Source organism: Aegilops tauschii, chromosome 5 (assembly GCF_002575655.3).
Source record: "Aegilops tauschii subsp. strangulata cultivar AL8/78 chromosome 5, Aet v6.0, whole genome shotgun sequence".
NCBI lineage: Eukaryota > Viridiplantae > Streptophyta > Magnoliopsida > Poales > Poaceae > Aegilops > Aegilops tauschii.
The window spans coordinates 61,067,623-61,083,498 of record NC_053039.3 but is presented as its reverse complement, the minus strand read 5'-3'; the positions used below and the strand labels follow the sequence as shown (position 1 = coordinate 61,083,498).

Genomic DNA, 15,876 nt, shown 5'->3' with positions numbered 1-15,876 from the left:
ACTGATCCTTGAGTCTCTCTGGGTTGAGACGCCTTCGTTGACCTTGGAGAGCCAGTCCCAGACTAGCTTCGAGGTTTCCAGAGCGCTCACACGACCATACTGTCCTTTGGTCAGATGACCACATATGATGTTCTTGGCAGTAGAGTCCAGTTGAACGAACTTCTTGACATCAGCAGGGATGACACCTTCACCAGTCTTGGGAACGCCGTTCTTGACGACATACCAAAGGTCGACATCAATGGCTTCAAAATGCATGTGCATCTTATTCTTCTAGTAGGGGTAATCAGTGCCATCGAAGACAGGGCACGCAACGGAGACCTTGATTATCCCTGCAGTCGACATAGCTAAAACTCCAGGTGCTTAAACCGAATCACAAAGAACAAGGGAGCACCTTGCTCTGATACCAATTGAAAGTGCTAGTTATTGACTAGAGGGGGGGTGAATAGGCGATTTTTATGAAAGTCTTCAAAACACGGGGGTGCTACCTCTTGAGCACTGCGTTGGTTTTCCCTTGAAGAGGAAAGGCTGATGCAGCAAAGTAGCGTAAGTATTTCCCTCAGTTTTTGAGAACCAAGGTATCAATCCAGTAGGAGGCTATGCGTGAGTCCCTTGTACCTACACAAAACAAATAAATCCTCGCAACCAACGCGATAAGGGGTTGTCAATCCCTTCACGGTCACTTACGAGAGTGAGATCTGATAGATATGATAGGATAATATTTTTGGTATTTTTGTGATAAAGATGCAAAGTAAAATAAAAGCAAAGTAAAAGCAAAGGAAATAAATAAGTGTTGGAAGATTAATATGATGAAGATAGACCCGGGGGCCATAGATTTCACTAGTGGCTTCTCTCAAGAGCATAAGTATTTTACGGTGGGTGAACGAATTACTGTTGAGCAATTGACAAAATTCAGCATAGTTATGAGAATATCTAGGTATGATCATGTATATAGGTATATAGGCATCACGTCCAAGACAAGTAGACCGACTCCTGCCTGCATCTACTACTATTACTCCACTCATCGACCGCTATCCAGCATGCATCTAGAGTATTAAGTTCATGAAAACAGAGTAACGCCTTAAGCAAGATGACATGATGTAGAGGGATAAATTCATGCAATATGATAAAAACCCCATCTTGTTATCCTCGATGGCAACAATACAATATGTGCCTTGCTGCCCCTACTGTCACTGGGAAAGGACACCGCAAGATTGAACCCAAAGCTAAGCACTTCTCCCATTGCAAGAAAGATCAATCTAGTAGGCCAAACCAAACTGATAATTCGGAGAGACTTGCAAAGATAACCAATCATACATAAAAGAATTCAGAGAAGATTCAAATATTGTTCATAGATAATCCTGATCATAAACCCATAATTCATCGGTCTCAACAAACACACCGCAAAAGAAGATTACATTGAATAAATCTCCACGAGAGAGGGGGAGAACATTGTATTGAGATCCAAAAAGAGAGAAGAAGCCATCTAGCTACTAACTATGGACCCGAAGGTCTGAAGTAAACTACTCACACTTCATCGGAGAGGCTATGGTGTTGATGTAGAAGCCCTCCGTGATGGATGCCCCCTCCGGCGGAGCTCCAGAACAGGCCCCAAGATGGGATCTCGTGGGTACAGAAGGTTGCGGCGGTGGAATTAGGTTTTTGGCTCCGTATCTGATCGTTTGGGGGTATGTAGGTATATATAGGAGGAAGGAGTACGTCGGTGGAGCAACAGGGGGCCCACGAGGGTGGAGGGCGCGCCCTGGGGGGGGGGGTAGGCGCGCCCCCTACCTCGTGGCCTCCTCCTTTTTTTCTTGACGTAGGGTCCAAGTCTCCTGGATCATATTCTTCCTAAAAATCACGTTCCCGAAGGTTTCATTCCGTTTGAACTCCGTTTGATATTCCTTTTCTGCGAAACTCTGAAATAGGCAAAAAACAGCAATTCTGGGCTGGGCCTCCGGTTAATAGGTTAGTCCCGAAAATAATATAAAAGTGAATAATAAAGCCCAATAATGTCCAAAACAGTAGATAATATAGCATGAGCAATAAAAAATTATAGATACGTTGGAGACGTATCAGGGGGTTTTGAAGACAAACGATAGAAATGAACCTATTGATATGCAGCGAAAGGTAGACTACACTAGACTGGCCATAGTGAAGTAAGTAATGAAGTGAAATTACGAAGACTATAAGCAGCTAGGTAGTATAGATCAGGATGAAAGATAGTATGAAGCCAACCAACATTAGTCGTCACACAGTGAAGTCAATCAGATAAAGCAAGCATGCAATGACTTCACGAAGACAAACTGTAAGTAAAGAGAGGGAGAAGATAGAACTAGCAGCTTGGAGAGGACAGAGATTTGTTGGATCAGTTCCAGTTGCTGTGACAACTGTACGTCTGGTTAGGGAGGCTGAGATTCAACTCAGAAGACCGCGTCTTCACCTTATTCCCCTTGAGCTAAGGACACTTAGTCCTCGCCCCATCACTCTGGCAAGTCTTCAAGGTAGACTTCCAAACCTTCACAGACTTCGTTCACCGGCAATCCACAATGACTCTTGGATGCTCAGAACGCGACTCCTAACCGGCTGGAGGATTCACAGTCCTCAAGTGTAATAAGTCTTCAGATCACGTGGACAGAAAGACTTCAGTGATGCCTAACACTCTTTGGCTCTAGGTGTTTTGGGCTTTGTCCTCGCAAGGATCTCCCTCTCAAATGCTTCGGAGGTGGGTTGCTCTCAAACGACAAAAGTCGTGCACTAACTCTGAGCAGCCACCAATTTATGGTTTAGGGGGTGGGCTATTTATAGCCAGGAGGCAACCTGACCTGATTTGTCCGAAATGACCCTGGGTCACTAAGGAACTGACACGTGTCCAACGGTCAGATTTCAAACACACGCGACAGCTTGACTTGGGCTACAAGTAAAGCTGACTCATCCAGCTCTGGATAAGATTTGCTCTCACTGTCTTCGCTCGAAGACATAGGATTTGGTTGAGCATCACTTCAGTCACTCTGACTTTGTTCACTTGGACCCCACTTAACAGTACGGTGGTTCATATGACCCAACAAAGAAGAAAAGAAAACTACGAAACAACTATGTCTTCGCACTCCATAGTCTTCATGCGATGTCTTCTCATGTCATAGTCTTCATTATGAATATCTTCAGAGACCATCATTGTCTTCAATGTCTTCACACATTTTTAGGGGTCATCTCCGGTAGGTAAACCGAATCAATGAGGGACTACTATCTGTGTTATCCTGCAATTCTCACAAACACATTAGTCCCTCAACCAGGTTTGTCGTCAATACTCCAAAACCAACTAGGGGTGACACTAGATGCACTTACACACGTTCCTTGTGAAAATTCATGATTTTTTCAGAATTTTTTTGAAACATGGGAGCATTTAGGATGTGGTATCACTGGATTTAAGGTGTGGTACCATGATTTTTTTTTTCAAATGGTGTCATGGGAGCATTTAAGGTGTGGTATCACTGGATATTCACCCATCTGTGTATATCAGTCTGTATTTTTTCTGCGACATATCAGTCTGTAACATGGACTATTTTGGAGTGCTTATATGAATACGGCCCGGGCCACATGACAGCACGATGGTTCAGCCCATAAGGCAGCCGCCACGCTTGCGTAAATACGGCCGAGCCCACTGGCACAAACCCAAGGTCCAAAACTTGAAGCGGGTTTCCGACCCAACAAAGCGGCAAAACCCGTCAACCCGCAAAAACAGCCCTCTTTGCCCGGCGGCTGCGGCTTGTCCCCAAACCCCAAAACCCTACCTCTCCTCTCCCCGCCGTCTCGCCGCCCTCCTCCTCTCGCGTCCCGCCCCCATTTCCCCGCCCGCCCCAGAACCCTAGCCAAACCGGCCGCCGCCGCCGCCGCCATGATCACCGGCGGCCAGAGCTACGTCTCGGCGCCGCCGGCCTTCTCCGCCGACGGCCGCTTCCTCCTCGTCTGCTCCGGCCGCTCCGTCTCCGTCTTCAGCACCTCCACCGGCATGCTGGTAAGCGCAGTCCCCGACCTCGATTCTTCACCATCTGCGTGAACCTTGTCCGTCCGCCGCGCGTGGCCTCGTGATTGAAGCTGATTTGACTCGCCCCTTTGGGGTCTGTCGTGCTGCAGGTGTCGGAGCTGGAGGGGCACGAGGGGGACGTCACCGCCGTCGTGGTGGTGCCGCCGCAGAGCAGCGCTGCGGCGGCTGCCAAGCTCGCGACCCACTGCTGGACGGCGGGGCTCGACGGTTTCCTCATCTACTGGGACTTCGCCACCGCCGAGCTGGTGCGGAAGGTCAAAGTCGACGCCCCAGTCCACTCCATGGTGAGCTGCTCGAGCCATTGTCTTATGCTTAGCCTGTTGATTTGAAGTCGAGACACCATAGGCGGGGCTAATGTTTCTTATCTGATGAGTGCAGGTGATTCCCAACATAAGCAAAAAATTGAAAGTGACCGAGGTGTATGCTCCTTTCGCATTCGTCTCTGTGGAAGCTTTGAGCAACAAGGCTATTCAAGATAAGGCAAAGGGTAAGCCAGTTGCTAAAAAGAAGGAATTGTGGGGGCAGCTGAGGATTTATGACTTGTGGAAAGGGTGCCAAGTGGGTTCTGAACTGGCTCAGGTGAGGTTTTCAGATTTACACATTCCATTGTCCAGATGAGAATTTATGACATTTTCTATGCTTAGAACTTCATCATGTCATCATTTTCTTTTATCCAAACAGACACGGAAGCCAGAAAAGATTGTCGTGAGTTGTTCTGGAGAATTTTTGGGCATCGCAAATAAGAGACATCTCTATATATGGAGCATACCTACCAAAGATTTCAATCATGACAATATAAGGAAAATAAAGCTTGGTCACACAAAAAAGCTGAGCACCCTGGCCTTCCATCCAAGTGAGAGAATCGTTGCTGGTGGTGATGCAACAGGGAGGATCCTAATCTGGAGAGGTTTTGGGAAGGCCAAGTTTTCTGGAACACATTGTGCAAAGTCTCAAGTTGATGAAGAAAGGGATGGTGTAAGGGGTAAAGATGATGCGGGTACTTGCACTACATGGCACTGGCATTCTAGCGGAGTGAACTTTCTCAAATTTTCTTCCGATGGAGCTTACTTGCTCTCAGGTTTTGATTACTGATGCTTTTACTCTTTATCGAGTGCCATTTTTATACTACATTTTAGTCTTGTATGTTGACCCTGATGTCTAGTCTTGTAACTTCAGTGACAAGCATCTTCTGATCTTATAGGTGGTATGGAGGGGGTTATTGTTGTATGGCAACTAGATACTGGAAAGAGAAGGTATAAGCCACGTCTAGGATCTCCTCTTCTGTTCTTTGTAGATTCTCCAGACTCTTCCATTTCCTGTGTAAGTATCACTTCTTTTACCTCCTGTATGATATTTCAGTGTATTTGCAAGAACCTGAGATCTATTTCTCCTCAGAGAAGTTATTTGGTGATTTAAGAAGTTCTGTGAATCTGGTCTTCTGGCATGTCGTAATCCTAGACTTTGCTCTGCTTCTTGGTTGTGTGAATAGAAGTTTTGTTTGTTTCAGATCTGTAGACATACCTAAACTTTGCTCTGCTTCTTGGTTGTGAGTAACGGAAGTTTTTTTTTTAAAGAGATCACCAGATTCCTTGTAGGCACACCTGGCGTGAAATATGTGAACATTAGTCATTCTGCATGATTTCATAGTATCATTTGGTTGCTACTTCTCGTCTACTTTATAGTTTGGATGCATAAATCCGCTTTCCGTCCTTTTATCGTGTTGCTGCTAAATTTTTACTCCCTCCATTCCAATGAATAAGGCGTGCACACATTTCATAATTGAACTTTGACCATAAATTAGACCAACTAAATTTGGGTTATATGTGACAAAGATTGTACCGTTCAATTTGTACTCAAAAGAAGCTTTCCGTGGTACAATATTTAATTCGCACAAAATATATATTAGGTCGTCAAAGCCCAAAGAGAAAATGTTGTGATAGCATCAGGTGTAGTTGCTGTCACAGCAGTAGAACATTTCAAAGTGGTACTGTTAGAAGGTTGGTTCACCGATGCCTCTTTGTGCAGTAATATTTACTTAAGAGAGGATGCCCATTCTTGAATTCGGGCTCGTACAGCTTCATATTAGGAACTGATCAAGCAATGTGATTGGAACTGAATGAATAGTATATCTGTCGAGCTTTCACTTTGTTATATACTAGATGTGAACTGTATTTACTTGTAAACTGGGCTGGGATGAGGATGTTGATTGATAGAGGATATTGACATCATATTCCATTTTGAATTGGGTCGCCAAGAGTCAAGCTTTTCAATTTTTTTGTTATTTGCAGGTGTCATGTACAAATAACCAAGTTCATCTTCTAAACATGCCTAACATGGAGGTCCTGAAAACCGTTTCTGGAATTAAGGTTTGTGCATCAAATCTGCAGTTCTGCCCTTTAATTGTTTATGCCAGCAAATGACATCGCCAGATTTTGGTTACCCTCATTCTGATAATTATTCAATATGCTTGAGACTTATGGCTGATATATTGTCTGTGTTTATCTCCCTTTATGGATTTGCCTTCTGTGTTTGTCTCCTCAGATGCCTATTGCTTCCGGGGACTTGAGTCGACGAGATGTGTGTGGATTTGATTCCACTAATGGCCTTGTTGCTATACCAACACAAGATTACTGCATACAATTCTACAATTTGTTTGAGAACACTGAGGTTTCAGAGGTAAGAGAATCAACTTAAGAGATTTATTGTGCGCAACATTTTAATAAGATTGATCCCAATATTGTTAACCTGCTCAGGTGCAAGTGTGTGAGAGGAACTTTCAGCCTGTTGACGATATTACGGTGTGATACCTTTATCCTATCCTGCCCCTGTTGAACCACTTAAGTTTTCTTCTTTATATTCTATGTTTCTTTTTAATGATTTTTTTTCAAAATGGTTATGTTGTATCTTAAGTATGTGATAATATTTTAAAGCACCCAATAGTCTGCTGTAATCTTCTGAACATGGTTGACATACTTGCTGTGTCGTATTTACTACTCCCTCTGTAAACAAATATAAGACGTTTTGGATCACTAAAATAGGGATCTAAAACGTCTTACATTTGTTTACACATAGGGAGTATCATAGATTTCTTTCATTGGGATCTCTGTAATAAACTATTATGTGATATTCATAATTTGTCACTCTCTGTTTATTATTCACAGTTTGACACCTTTCTTTTTTCCCTTAATATAGATGTACATTTCTTTAGTTTCATTGTCCATTGGTGGCAATTTAATGTGCACTGTGGAGGTCAAGCTTCCTGAAGAAGAATTAGGTGGCCTTGTTACACTCAAATTTTGGAACCAAGGGTCTCGTGCTGGACAATTTCATCTGTCCACTGTCATTTATGAGCCTCACAGGTTGGTGTACATGCTTATTAGGTCACTGATATAGATATATAGTTGGTGTACATGCTTATTAGGTCACTGATAGATATATAGTGATACTATGTTTTCTGACTCACATGTTCCATAACAGTGACGCTGGGATTTCTGCCGTTGCTTTCCATCCAGGAAAAAACATGGCCGTGAGTTCTTCGTTTGGTTGCAACTTCAAGGTGTGCATGTCATATCAACTTTGTGGATGATGCCTTATTTGATTCTCTCCGTATCCTGAGTATATTTTGACCTGTAGGTGTGGGTCCAAAGTTTGGCTTTACAATCAAGTGACGGAAAAAGTCAATCTGGTTGGAGATGCCAATCAGTTGGCTCATACAAGTGAGTTGACCATCATTTTCCTCTAAACAATACATGTTTACATTTAGTTGTATATAAGGACTAGTTATAAGCATATTTAGTGTAACTGTTTAATGACCTGTCTAATCACACATATAAAGAGTGATCATTTCATTTATTGTCTATTGACTTGTTAAATGATGCAGATGATATTTTGAATTACTTAATTTTGCAGGAAGAAACCTATGACAGCTGCAGCCTTCTCAGGCGATGGATCTGTTCTTGCAGTTGCAGCTGAGAGCGTCATTACACTGTGGGACCCTGATAATAATGCACTCGTTGGCGTGATTGCAGAAGCACTATCGGTATTTATTGTTCTTTCTGTTGTACTTTTGCCACTATATTGACACTGGTGATTTGATTTTTCCCCTCTTAAATTTGCAGCCCATTACAAAACTTTCTTTCGCTGGGGATTCGGCTTATTTGATGTCTCTATCTCAGAGTTCAAAACCACAGGTTGCTGTGTGGAATGTGTCAAATCTTTCCATGCAATGGTCTTACACCCTTTTCGCAGAAGGTATAAAACTATGCTGGCAAACTTCCATGAAGGCGGAATAACATCTAGCACATGATGAATGCTTTACATTTTTCACTACACATTCTGTTTCTAGTATTGGGTAACCCAGGCCGAATCGGGCCACCACTTGGGATGGGAATGGCTCAGCCCACATGCATCATTTGATGAAAGCACTCCAGTCCAGTCGCCTCCGATCAGTGGCTTGTCAACCACCGGACCGTAGCTCCTCACCGAATGCCCCTGCGTTGTTGTGGAGTTCTGAATCTGTAATATTGGTATAAGCATAGAAGTACCAAGCTGCTTAGCCATGCCAATTAGAGGCACACTAAAATGATCTTGGCACAACCTTGTTGCACCAGCTTTTACTGGTTGCACGACTATTACTCCTTTAATAACTAAGGCCAGTATGACCATTCTGATAAATTTGGCTATCTTCAAGGGCTACCAAATGATCACTCAAGTAGCCCAGTTCCAGTGTAATACTGTTAACAGATGTGGTTCATGATCCAATTGTGTTGCACACTTTCATCAGATGGAGTAAGCACCACACTATAATTACTGTAGTAGCCCTTGTTCTAGCCTTGTTCCTCATACCAACATAACAAAATGTTTTCAGGCAAGCACATTTGATCTAGTTCTCATGTTATTGTTTATGCTTTGACAGCTGCATGTTGTTCGTCAAGTAAGAGTGAATTTGCGGTTCTTTCTCTTCTAAGCTGTCCTGAAGGAGGAGCACCAGCAGAGCAAGATGGGATAATACTGATTTTCGATGCAGAAAATTCAAAACCAGTTTCCTCCTGGTCTGTAAAGAAGGTATGCTCAGATGACTTGCTATATTTCATGACCAACTACTTTAGAAGTGCAATATAGACTTTGTGAAAGTGAATTTTTTGTTATTGTCCACTTTAAAAAGTTGCAGCTTTGTAAGGATAGGTTGGGATCATCCCGTGATTTGGTGGATGGGCCCTCACAGCATTTTTCGACTAGGCTTATGAGAGTTGAGGTGGCACTTGGCCAACCCATTCTATTTGTTAAACCAAGCAAGTGGGTTATGTTTAGAGTTAACATTAAATGGTCCATTCACGGTCTTGTTCCTCTTAAGGCTCTAACCACATACTGGTAGTCCATTGTGTGTTGTCTAGGTGCTGTTGGTTTTGTTGTTTGGTTTCTTCTCCACTGAATGTATCTACTCTTTTAAAAGGGGAATTCACCAGGGAGTGTATTAATGCGTACCTTTGATTACCTTCTCATTTCTTTCAGGCAAAAGGAGGTAGCATTGCTTTTGTGAAGGATGGCCCCTCTTTCGATGCAAACACAGACGACACAAGAGGTGGAGAGGCTTCATTGCTGGTTTACGTAAATGGTTCACATGAATATGTTATCTTTGATCCCCTAAAGAACGAGGAGCCGCAAATCAGCAAGAGCACACGGAAAAACATTCAAACGGATGAACCTGGTGAGTTTGTTGTACGACTTTGTTGCTTTCTTAACCTGCGCACTTGATTGTTAAATGTCATTATACCTCAAAAGAGACTTTCTGAATATCATTTACATTGTGCCTGGTGAAAGCAATTTTGACCTATTCTTTGCTGCACTAGAAGTGATAGAAAATGTACTCATGGTCATCTCTGTTGTTTCAGCACCCATCGGTTATGCTTCTATTTATGGAGAACTTCCAAAACTGGAACTGAAGAAAGAGGTTTCGGATATCCCATTTATCCCATCAGACAGACCCTGGGAAACTATATTCACTGGATCGTCTCACGCTCTCCCGCCTCTCACGAAACTGTGTTCTGTTTTCTTGGCATCGTTGCTGGAGAAGAGACCAGTCACAGACGAGTGAGAAGCACCCACCGAAGTTTTGTCGCAATATATAATGGTATACTTGCTAGTTGCAGTTGTCAGTGCAAGCAAACGAACGCTGACTCGGGCCGCCAAGGCAAACGATTTATGCCCTGAAGACCACAGTATCAAGCTTGTCACGCAACCTGGTGGGTGATGGCAATGAAATGTGGTGACTGGATCAGAGCTCCTTTTGTAGTGATATTTAGTAGTGTCAGTGAATCAGTGTGCTGATCCTAAGCAATTTTGCCCGTCACAGTTTAATCTGTAATCTGAACTTCTTTTGTGATAATTGAGTGTTTTCAGCCAGTGAAGAGTTTGTGGCACGACGGAACAATCATAACCTGTATATCACGCGATGTTGACCGGATGATTTGGAGACAAAATCTGTTGTTTTTATTATTATTAAATCTATCCTTGCACGCATGGTTGGCTTGATTATATATGTGAAATGTATATGTTTCTCTACTTTCATGCCAAATGGCTGACAAACATGTGCATGCAGCCAACTACGTAAACCATTTTTGGCGTATTTTAAAGAACGGCCCTGCTTCACAAATTAGTACATGAAATTCAGGTCAAAGTCCTTTACTGCTCAATAAGAACCGAAAAATTACAAGGAAAAAGGAACAGTTTTGGAGTATTTCACCAAATCTCAAATTCTCGAGAGGGCACTTGGACAGGCATAAAAGAACATCATGTTCTTTCTTTGAATTTGACATTCTCGACCAAGTGTGCCGCCATGGCAAGACCAACAGTCAGGCTGCGGTGGGACTCATCGACCCATCCCACCTAAGGCCTTGTTTGGTTCTTATGGAGATGATACCCAGGGAAAGAGGCCACGGGGTGAGAATTTTCTGCGCGCACAGGGTGGGCCGACCCTCTCGCATCAGTAGTTTTCAGCTCAAGAGAGACACGAGATGACGGGAGAGCTAGGAATTCTTTCCACGCCTCACAAGGCGTTTATTTTCTTCCCAGGGATTTCACGGGGAAGAGGGTGGGTTTGGCACTCCCACAGTCCCACTCCTTAACCAAATGTCACCCTGGCAAAACCAGGGCCGAATTGCCACAGGACGGAAGTTTCCAGGGATTTGACAGGGAACCCCGCAGTTTCCCCTGTTGCCAAATGAGCCCAGTGTTCAGTGGGCACCCGTGGAACACTGCAAAATTTTGATGGGCTATCCTAGTTAACCCATCGGGAACCTACTAGGCCCACTTCTTCTATCCCCCGGTTAGTTTCCTGAGAAACAGCCTGCCGACGATAGCTCCGCATCGCCCACGTCGCACATGAGCTCGCCTTTAAAAATATTTTTTTCATCGTGTATAAAAATATATTCGCTGTGCTTTTATAAAAGGTTCATCGTGGATATAAAAACATTTCATGGCATATTTTAAGAAATCTTCATCGTTTATTTGAAATATATATTTGCGTATTTCAAAAATATTCATAGTTTGTTTTAAATTTTTTATCATCCAAAACTAAAATTCATACTACATTTTTTCATCTGCATCAAACACCATCCAGAACTAAAGCTGCGATTGATCAGATGCCATGCGGCAAGGCACCCACTACCGGAATCGCACCCTATGCCGACGGCCCTGGCCGTCGGCATAGCCCTGATTGGCCGTTGGGACAGGCCTATGCCGACGGCCCCCGTCGGCATAGGACCGTCGGCAACATATCCGTTGGCGTAGCCCGGGAGGCCGTCGGCATAGGCCCTATCCCGACGGTGTCCGTACATCTATGCCGACGGCCCTGGCCGACCCGACGGCCCTGGCCGTCGGCAACGTTACCTCCTAACGGCGGCCGCCGTCAAGTGCTGACCAAAGCCTGCTCGCCACGTGGCAAGCCTATGCCGACAGCCAGGCCGTCGGCATAGGCCTGCCACGTGGCAGCAACTGGGCTCTCCTGGGCAAGGCTATGCCGACGGCCTGGCCGTCGGCTTAGTTTATATGTATGCCGACGGCCTCTTGCCCGAGGAGCTCCCAGTTGCTGACACGTGGCGTCTATGCCGACGGCCTAGTCGTCGGCTTAGTTTAAATCTATGCCGACGGCTAGGCCGACGGCATAGATGCCACGCGTCAGCAACTGGGCGTTCAGGCCAGCCCTATGCCGACGGCCTAGCCGTCGGCATAGTTTGTATTTGATTTTTTTTCTTTTTTCTGTTTGTTTTCAAATCAATTCAATTCAGATATACAGCACATATCAGCAGATATATATGATGGAAATAGACATATAGAACACATCTAAGTATCATCCGTCACCATCACAACAATATATGCATAAGCATCATCATAATCAACATAAAGATAAGCATAAGCATATAAAGAAGCAAGCAAGTCATCTAAAGGACCATCAAAGACCACAAGTTTATCATCATCACCACACACAAGTCATCTTAAGATATATAAGCATAAGCACACAAGTAACCAAAAGACTTAAGCGCCAGGACGTCGAGCACCGCGGAGGTCGTCACCGCCAAGACCGCTGAAGCCCAGGTCGTCAGTGCTAGCGGCAGCGCTACCGCCAAGACCGCCTCCACCTCCGCCTCCGCCTCCGCCTCCATGGATCGGAGTGGTCGGGCTCCGTGACTCGGGAGTGCTGCGAAGACCACCGCCAACGGTTGATCCACCGGTTCCCTGGATGTTGAAAAGACATATTAACGGGATATATGACTGTGTTGAAAGGCATGATATGCTTTGGGTGAATAGAAAGGGGATGAACTAACCGGCGAGGGGCCAGCGTTCTGTGCCACAAACTCCTCAAAGGTCAGCAACGTTGGTTGTCCTGGAGGACCCTCTGCTGATGGCCATTGAGGACACCTGTCGGCCGCCATTTCCTGAAAAGCGTGCTGCATCTGGCGATCCCTCTGCTGATGGTATGCATGAAGGCGGTCGTGCCACGCCATGGTCTCCTGGCGTGTGTACTCCATGTAGGCCTACAGTATGACATGATGAAACTCATAAAACTACTAAATGCGGAAAATAAAGGGAGCAATGAAGATAAAAGGGAAAATACTTACCGTTTGCTGCTCCTGAAAGAGGGACAGTGACGGTGCACTGCTCATGGGCGTGCTCGTGCGCTGGCTCAGGGTCGGGTCGATCCGACGGAGCTGTGTGTAGGAGATAGTAGGAGTGATCACAACATCGAGAACCGCCTCCCGACCGTGCTCCTTCGGCCCCATGCCCACCACCACCCTTTCGTCCAGATCCGCCGCAATGGGGTCAGGTGTGTCAGGATGTAACGCCAGATACCCATCGGAGTAGGCCTTCTTCCTATGCGCGGTCTTCTTGCCGTAGTACTTGGGCTCGCCAGGCTTGGGGTCCTTCCGCGTATGGGCGATCTCCCACGCCTGCATGTGTGAGAGCGGCCGCTTCAGTTTCTCCTCCTGCACCACCAAACAGAGGTTAGTCATACATAAGAAAGTAATGGTAAATAGAAGAAGAATGTTTAATGGGGTTAGTCATACATTAACTGCCTTGTGGAGATAGTGGTTTCGGTTTCCCTGAGCATGTACTCCCTCCTTCCCTCGGTTAGCCTTGCTTTTGACTCTCATAGCCGCCCAGGCTCTAGCCTCATCACACCAAAGATCCACCAATGCCGCCCAGGACTCGTCTTTTCCATAACACCAATTTGGTAACACCTACATAATGAAAGCATAATGGCATGTCAATACGAAACGGTGAAATGTACCACAAGGTAATGAAAGCATAATGAAAAATCTTTTATACTTACCTTCAAGAACTCGTCCCTCTCCAAGGTAATGCCCATCCTCCGCGCGTCTTCCTTGGTCATCTTCACACCAAGATAGTCGTGATGGTATGTCGAGATGGCCACATAGCGCACCTCGTACTGCATCTGGCGGGCCTTCTTCTTGCATTGGCGCAGCACGATCTGGTCCGCTCTAGCCCTGTGCTCCGGGAGAACTCGATAGAATTTCTACAATCATGCACGAAACAAGAATGGAAGAAGCCATGAGTTAAATCATTCATGAAACTAGAATGGACTTGTGCTTCTGAAGAGAACTCACCCAGAAAGTGGTGATCACGGCCTTGGCATGGGTCCCATGGTCCGCGTGGAGGGCCGCTTCCCAGTGCTCCCAGCTCGTGGCCAAGACCCGATGGTTCGGGTGCCTGACTGGATCCGGACAGTACAACCCCGGCCAGTGTAACTTCAGCAAGACGGTGATGAGGCCGTTGGGAATACGGACCCCTTTAGAATATATCTAGTTGCTGCAAAAGAATGAACTATGAGCATGTGACAAGCAAAATAAATAACAACCGGAATGAGCATGTGACAAGCAAAATAATGAAATTATTATAAAGTGGCACTTACTCTTTCCCCGTGGGCTCAATGAGCCACTTCTGCTCCTCAGTAGCAGGAACCTGCTTTGGTAGCTTTGCGTTACCACGCAGCCACCCCTTGTTGTCAACCCCCTCCCCGCCAGCACCATCATCCCCGCCACCACCCTCCTCCTCGCCTGCCTCCCCCTCCCCAACCTCCTCCTCATCCTCCTCCTCCTCGTCCTCCTCCTCCACCTCCTCCTTGGCCCCATCCCGAACCTCCTCCTCCTCGCCTGCCTCGTCCTCCTCCTCGTCCTCACCAGAGGAGGGTACCTCACTAGAGGATGGCCTCGAAGACAACACCCCTAAGTCGGTGAGGGTGCGCTCTTTCTGGCCGCGACCCCCTATAGTGGCTCTCCCCCCACCACCTCGCCCTCTAGGGGCTCTCCCCCCGCCCCCTCCTCCTCTAGGGGCACCTCTCCCTCGACCTCCCTGTGAGGAGTCATCGTCAAGTAGCCCGGGGGGAGGATTACGTGCTCGACCACTCCGACTAGGCAGGCCAACGACCTTGCGTAGGAAACCCACGCCGTCGGCCTTCCCCTTGCCCATGTTCCATGAACCTGCATTGAAAAGAGAATAAGCAATTAGTAAATTAATGAAATGAAGGAAAAGGCATGATAATAAACACATTAATAAAAATGCATAAAAGGCATATTCCTAAACTATAGAAAAAAAGACTTGACACGTACATCTGCTAGAAACCATATGAATCATCACTGTTGTAACCTCTTTCTCGGTCCGTCTCATCATCACTATCAATCATATCATCTTCGTTGTCTGACGGAGGTGGAGGCTCTTCCTCGTCGTCAGCGTCTTCGTTTAACTTTTCTAGCATAAGTATGTCATTTTCATTGACAATGGTCTCACCATCATTCCGTGCTTCGTCGTCGTTTGGATCCACATCATCATCACCCAATGGTCTAGCGTCATCGTTTCTAACCACATCATCGTCATCAGGTTGCTCTTGATAGAACACTCCCTCGTATGTCATGGGGTTAATGTTGTAGTAATCGTCTTCATTCGGGTTCGGTAGCTTACCATGTGGCGACACCTTGAACACAACTTCCCAACCCTTTAGGTACTCTCTCTGGCATGGGTAAGGCAGATAATATACTTGTGTAGCTTGGGTAGCCGCAATGAAGAGATCGGCTCCGGCATAGACGGTTGATGGTTTAACTTTGACCAAACCAATGGAAGGCGTATGTTTTACCCCCTCCCGTGGATCAAACCATCGACATTTGAACACAGGCAGACTTAGGGTCTCGCGCCCCTAGTGGAATTTAATCTCGTATATATTTTGTACCCTTCCGTAGTAGTCTACTGAATTTTGACCGGGGGTGTACACTCCGGTATTTATAGTTTTGGGATCAGGCCGGCTGTTCTGGTGCTCCTCTGTA

The 15,876-nt window shown here is 45.6% G+C and overlaps 1 protein-coding gene across 1 annotated transcript; it reads left to right on the top strand.

Moving 5' to 3' along the window:
* The first annotated feature begins 3,752 nt into the window (after positions 1 to 3,752).
* LOC109775124 (uncharacterized) lies at positions 3,753 to 10,545 on the top strand. The gene is made up of 16 exons (XM_020333885.4): positions 3,753 to 4,012; positions 4,132 to 4,326; positions 4,421 to 4,621; positions 4,724 to 5,120; positions 5,244 to 5,362; positions 6,331 to 6,408; positions 6,584 to 6,718; positions 6,796 to 6,840; positions 7,235 to 7,401; positions 7,520 to 7,598; positions 7,676 to 7,758; positions 7,952 to 8,081; positions 8,161 to 8,293; positions 8,958 to 9,106; positions 9,554 to 9,749; positions 9,934 to 10,545. The coding sequence occupies exons 1-16, from the start codon at positions 3,893 to 3,895 to the stop codon at positions 10,134 to 10,136; spliced, it is 2,430 nt and encodes an 809-aa protein (XP_020189474.1). The 5' UTR covers positions 3,753 to 3,892; the 3' UTR covers positions 10,137 to 10,545.
* Positions 10,546 to 15,876: the final 5,331 nt, after the last annotated feature.

What these genes read in the sequence shown, in the direction of transcription:
- LOC109775124 (XM_020333885.4), top strand. Translation starts at nt 3,893, where the DNA reads ATGATCACCGGCGGCCAGAGCTACGTCTCGGCGCCGCCGGCCTTCTCC. An exon ending in TGGAGCTTACTTGCTCTCAG is followed by an intron (nt 5,121 to 5,243) that starts GTTTTGATTACT and finishes CTGATCTTATAG; the next exon opens with GTGGTATGGAGGGGGTTATT. An exon ending in CAATCAGTTGGCTCATACAA is followed by an intron (nt 7,759 to 7,951) that starts GTGAGTTGACCA and finishes TTAATTTTGCAG; the next exon opens with GAAGAAACCTATGACAGCTG.